Source organism: Gavialis gangeticus, unplaced genomic scaffold, assembly GCF_001723915.1.
Source record: "Gavialis gangeticus isolate Ggan-Ray unplaced genomic scaffold, GavGan_comp1, whole genome shotgun sequence".
NCBI classification, from domain to species: Eukaryota; Metazoa; Chordata; order Crocodylia; family Gavialidae; genus Gavialis; species Gavialis gangeticus.
The window spans coordinates 2119315-2125478 of NW_017729018.1; the positions used below are offsets into that span (position 1 = coordinate 2119315).

The following is a 6164-nucleotide window of genomic DNA, read 5'->3' on the forward strand; positions in this document are numbered from 1 at the left end:
CCCATGGGGGATCATGTGATTGCTGATAACCAATCACCTTGCCTGCTGCTCCCAGCTGGAAGCAGCCAGTCTGGGACAGCAGAAAACCTGGACATTTGCTCTTTTTAAAAAAACCTGCCTGGATGGAGCACAGGGGTCCAAAAAAGAGGGCATGTCTGGGAAAACCTAGACATATGGTAACCCTATTTTAAACTTTGCCTGTTAGCAGGTAGATGTATGGCCACCATCCGATGAAACTACATTTGTTACTGAAGGTTGAGGTTATACATTTGTTTTACTGCTGGATGATAGGGAAGCAGGGATCCCAACATCCCCTTTGGTCCTGATTTTTTTTCCCCAAGAATTTCCTGGGATAGAATCCAGAAAGCTTTATGGGAAGTTGTCTCCAGAAGACTCTAGAACTTTCTGGCCTGTACTTTCAGTGATTGTGGGCACATGAGGAAGACTAACTATAACCATTCCATGACAATGACCATTTTACTCTGTGTGCTGTAAATGGATGCCTTCTGCTTCGTCAACAACAGTGCTTAATTCCTGCAAGATCAGTACTAGTTATGTTCATGACTTCAAGCATGGTGAGTGCCCCCTTAACTGGCTGATTTTTGGGTTCCCTGGGTTCTGATGGATATAGCTGTTGGTGGCAGGGGGTGAGTGAGAGCTGTGCAGATGCAGCCCTTGTTCATGCTGCTGCCTGAATGCTGATCTGCACTTGCTGCAGCTGCCACTGGCCCTGTGGTTCTGCCCCATTAATCTAGAGACCTACTCAATTTGTGGGTTTTTTTTGTTTGTTTTGTTTTTGTGGATTTCATAGAAACTGTAAATTCAGGCAAAGTCTGTGAAATCTGCAAAATAAAAAGAAAGAAGAAAAAAATAAAATGTTGGGTCCCCAGTGGGAGGCAGTGGTCTTCATGGCCAGTTTGGCCTGGAAGCCCACTGGCAGGGAGGGGGTGGGGGATGGGAAGCCATCAGCGCAGAGGGGAGTAGCCAAGATGGCAGCTGCTACCCCTCTTTGCCAGTCAGTGGCAAGGAGCAGGGTCACATGATAGGACAGCCCTCTCAGTAAGTCAGAGGTATGGGAGGGAGGGCGCTGTGATAAGCCTGTGAAAATGGCAGCTGGCCCTGTGATCAGCCACCTGCCTCCTTGATTTCAGTAGGTTCCTACCCATGTCCTTGATTTCAGTAGGTTCCTACCCATGAGATGACCCCCTGGTCTGGATCTGGCTCAGCGCTCACAGTTGGTTTAACACTTCCTTTATCTCATCTTGGCCCCTCTGATTTGGCCAGTAATTTTCTCTAAGACATAGTATCAAAACTTTTGCTAAGTCCACTGTATTGCTCTTGTTTAAGAAATTGATGGATCTTCTCATAGAATAACATTATATTAGTTTGCGATCATCCTCCAAGGAACATGCTATTCTGTTCCTATGTTTGTCCATATCTTGAATTATTAATTCCTTTGGTATCTGTTCTAAGATTTTACCCACAGCTAGACACAAGTTAACAGCTCTGTAACTGCCTCTGTCATTATTTTTTCTTTAAAAAAAAAAAAGTGCTACATTTGCTATTTTACAAGAATGTAGGGCTACCATCCTCCCAGTTCCATGCTAGAGGAGTTCCTGTTCTGTTTGCCACATCCTTCACTGTTTTGAGATGGAGATCATCTGGGCCACTCTATTTTGTGATATCAAGTGGTTCTCATTGTACTGTGCTACTCCACTCAATTGCAGCTTCATACTGAAGAGTGAGGCAAAGTATTTTTATTCTTAGATCTCTACCCTATCTTCAGCCTTAGCTTTATTTCTTCCCTCTTAGTTCTTTTGCTTTAGTTCTATATTCTTTGAAAACAGAAATATAGTCCATCTTCCTCCATCATCCTTCTGTTCAGTCCGAATTTTGGTTCCTTGTAAATCCTGTGCTTAGTCTTACTGGTCTGCGTTTGGGGTGCTTGTTTGACGTGAAGGTGTGCAGCTGTTTCTTTTGCGTACCAGTGATTTCATTCACAATTAGGACTTCATGCAGCCATTTTTGAGGACAGCTTTGTTTTGGTGGCTGCAACACGAGATCTGCCAAAAGCTGTCCAACCCACACATGGAGAGGACACCTGAAGACCTGGTCATACACTGTGCCTGTAACTCCATAGCAATAGAGTTGGGAGGAAAACGTGGAGTTGCTGTCTAGGGGGGGAGAGGGGAGATCTAAGTGTTGTGAGATGCTGGGCTGCCTAGTTACCTAATAAAAATTGGTGAAGTGGGCAGGTGTAACCTGAACAAAGTTCACTTCCATATCAGGCATTCCTAAATCATCCAGGTTTTTAATTTTTTTTTCTTTCAGTTTAAGGAGGGGTTAAGTTGTGCCTGGATACCTCTGTGCATTGTATGTCTGCTTACTTTATTTTATGATTTTAAACCTGCATAATGCATGTTACATGTGTACACACTCCAAATCAGTTTTAATGTTCACATGCTGTGTTAGTTTGTGGAGACCTGGATGTCATTTATTCTGTGCTAGGCCAAAATGTCATACTTGTCTTTCACCCCTGTTAATATTTCTGTGAGACAACTAATATGTGTTTTTTGGCCTGACTGAGCTCTCCTGAGCACACCCAACACTATATAATGTCAACTTGCATTACTGTGTCTGTTTCTTTGGTTCATTTAATTTGTGACTTCATTCTTTAAACTCAATGTTGCTCTAAGCTGGATTTGCGCTTATTCAAAAAATAATAGATACTAGCTGAAACGCACAAAACATTTATGATTACATTTTCATTGCAAAAGTATTTCCTTGAATATGGGATTTTTAGTTATCCTTTGATGGAATACTTTAACGAATCAAAACTTCCCACCCTCAAAAAGGGTACATAAAGATGTCCATGTGTAAACACAGGTCATCTGGATACATATTTTATCAAAAGTCTGACCTTATGACTTGTGTATAGTCATAGAATATGAGGGCCCTTGTACGTATGAGGAAGTTGCCCCTTTTAGTGGTTTAATGCCCCTTTTAACAATTTAATTGCTTAAGTGTACATGTTTGGCGGCATGTTATGGTTAAATTTCATAACAGTATACGTGTTTGGCAGCATATTTTGATTTAAATTACTTTTATGTTGAAATTCAAACACATCCCATGTATTTTAGTTTGTTACATAACAAATTACAGCGATTATTCCTCATGTGTACAAGGGCTTTATCTGGAGAAAGCGATGGGGATGGTGCACGGGGTGCTGGAAGCCTGGGTGTGCTCAGGAAAGCTCAGGCTTGGCAGGCTTACAGTGCTCCATGCACCTTCCCTGCTGTCACCCAGCTGCCCTCCTGCCACCTTCCCGTGGCAGCCAACCTGTTTCTGGGTGGGAACGTGGTGAGGATGGTCCATGGGGTGCTGGAAGCCTGCCAAGCTCAAGCTTCCCTGAGCATGCCTAGGCTTCCTGCGCCCTGTCCACTGTTGGATCCAATGGGTGCCCCCTCTTAGCTGGGGCTGCACCCACACAGCTAGCACCTTGCCTGGGCAGCCCTGGGGGGGATGCTGCCCCTGTGGAGGGAAGCACTCCTTCCCTTCCCTTCCCTTCCCCCCTGCAGTTCAGGGGCTGCATGGCCCTGGGGCAGGTCACATGGGCAGGCTCTGCCAGGGGGTGGGGAGGAAGGGGGGAAGCAGCAAAGGGCCTGATTTTTTCTTTTCTTTTTCTTATTTTTCTCTTGAAGCCTGCCTCTGTCTCATGTGGCCAGAGTGTAAGCTACTGGCGGGTTGCACAGCTGATGAGCTGTGGGGGACCCCAATATTTCCTTCTGTGGTGGTGGTGGCCTCTGGGCAACACCCACCCCCTGGTACCCTGCCTGGGGGGGTGCTGCTGCTGCAGAGGGAAGCACTAGGGCCCCCGCAGCTCAGGACCCACTGGCAGCTCACCCCCCAGCCCCAACGCAGGAGAGATGGGCAGGCTCCCGGGGGGTGGAAAAAAAAGGATTGGGCCCATCCCTGCTTTTTCCACACCTCCCCCTTCAGGAGAGCCTTCTTGGTCCATGGCAGGGGCCCTGGTGCTTCATTATAGCTCTGACTTGTCTGCATATCTGTTCAAAATGCTTATTCTGTCTGTCTGGGGCACTCTGGTTGTTCCAGTAAGCATTGTGATTGGCTGCTGAGGCAACCAATCTGTGCTCTGGACAGAGAATAAGCCTATTATTAGTATTAGTATTATTACTTTCCCTGAAACTAAATATATGACTTTTTTTGTAGTGCAGTCACTTCCTTTCTAATATTGACAAGCGTGCCTATGAATGAGTCATACAAAACTGTAGTCAGTGATGATGGTTTTAAAGTGTTTCTTTTTATTAAATGTAAATAGTGTGTACCTTGGGAAATAATCCTATGTTCTTTCATCGGTTCCAGTGGTGACAGCACTTAGTACTGCCTTTTAATTTTAAAAAATATTATCACGGTTTTCTGTTAGGTCACCTATTGTCAGTTAAATTTTGGAGCTGTGTATAAGTGATTTGAACTTAATTTGCAAGAAATTTATGCACTTATATGGAAGCTGGAACTTCTGTTGGTTTTCTGTTCGTTATTGTTAATAATCAGACTTGCAAATGTATTCATTTGCAGGCTTTCAGAATATAGGAAAATAATTACTTGAGGTAAATTTGTAAATTCATTTATACTGGGTATTACAATATTTGGGGGTGTGTTTTAAGACACAAAAGATAACCAAACAGTAATTGGAGATATGTCAATTTATATTAATTATTTATTTTTTTAAATTTATCCTGTTGGGTGAAATTCTGTGACTGATGTTCAGTATGGTTGAATATAATTTATCGTAGTGCTTAGCGGTTTGAATATCAGCCTTTGACATAACACATCTTAATCCCATATGGTTTTAGCTGTTGGTTTGATCTGAAGAGCGGACTATTTTAGTCTGTAATGCAAACAATTATTTTATTAACTTTCTCTTGTGATTTCAGAGGTCAGCAGATGGTTCAAGTCCAGAAGATGGAGAAGGTAAGGGAGTACCTTTGTTTGAAAATGGCTAGTTATTGCTTAGTGAAAGTTGTTCTCTAGCTCTGAATTGTCCTTTCTGTGCCACTCCTCCAGATTCGGATCATGAGGATGGAAGTTACTGTCCTCCAGTAAAGCGGGAAAGAACTTCATCTTTAACACAGTTTCCTCCTTCACAGTCAGGTAAACCATTTCTTTATACTTAACATGTTATACATACTTGATTGTTCTCATCTGGGATGATCTACTCACTTGTGCAGGACTGGGGGCTTATTTTGCCTTTCATTCCTAGTATCTCAGCAGTGAAGAGGCTGAAGAAATTGTAGAGCAGGTACAGTGATGCAGCGTTCTTTAGCACAGGGCTCTAGCTGCTGGTGGCCCTGAAGAGGGCCGTTGTGTTTCTTGGGCCCCTGCAGCTGCCTCTTACTGCCATGTGGTGAAGAGCAGGGGAACGTGTACTGCTCATGGCATAATGGAGCTGTCTGTGTAGCCCACATGGCAGAGGGTGAGGGGAGCTGCCCACACAGTGTATGGCCAATGTGGTTTGTTGCATCTGGTCAGAATGAAGTAGAACCGCCTTGCTTTAACATGCAAGCAGGTTTAGAAGTTGTAATTGAAAAGTACTTACAACTTGATTGTTATCTTGCCATGTTTAAGTGGCACGAAAATGTGACCACAGAGTTTGATTTGGAAACTTCAATTTAGAGATACTTTATGTGCAGCATTCTCACTTCTCAGTTTCATTCTTGTAGCATAGTTTCTCTGTTAGATTTTTTTTTTAATGTTCTTTGCCACATCTCTTGGCTGGAGTGAGAGTGCTGTTTGTATTATCTTCAGAATACTCCATCTACTTCCTTTCTGATCATATTCTATTGAAGAAACTTCTTTCCTACAGGAGCCATCAAGAAGCGTTTAATTGGCATAATTCCAGCTGCCCCCCCTTGCGCACTGCATCCTCTGGACAAGCCACCCATGGTTCTGTCCCACTCTGTGGGGGGGCCTCAATCTGCACCCCCGCATGCCCCTTCCCCCCCCCCGACTTACTGACCGGACGTTGGTCTCCAAGCTGTAGGACTGTATGTCAGCTCGGATCTGGATTAGCTAATATGGCTAGTTTAATAACTGGCAATCTGTATTGGCCAAAAAAATCTTTATCGGTGCACTCCTACAGCTTG

At 43.9% G+C, this 6164-nt stretch overlaps 1 protein-coding gene across 3 annotated transcripts in view; it reads left to right on the top strand.

Annotated features, from left to right (window-relative positions):
• Nucleotides 1–6164, top strand: part of RANBP3 (RAN binding protein 3) — a 174979-nt gene that overhangs the window by 58692 nt on the left and 110123 nt on the right. For all 3 annotated transcript variants that reach the window (XM_019513204.1, XM_019513205.1, XM_019513206.1), the window contains 2 exons: nucleotides 4956–4992; nucleotides 5086–5172. In XM_019513204.1, coding sequence (XP_019368749.1) covers nucleotides 4956–4992; nucleotides 5086–5172 — 124 coding nt within the window. The remainder of the gene's footprint in view (nucleotides 1–4955; nucleotides 4993–5085; nucleotides 5173–6164) is intronic.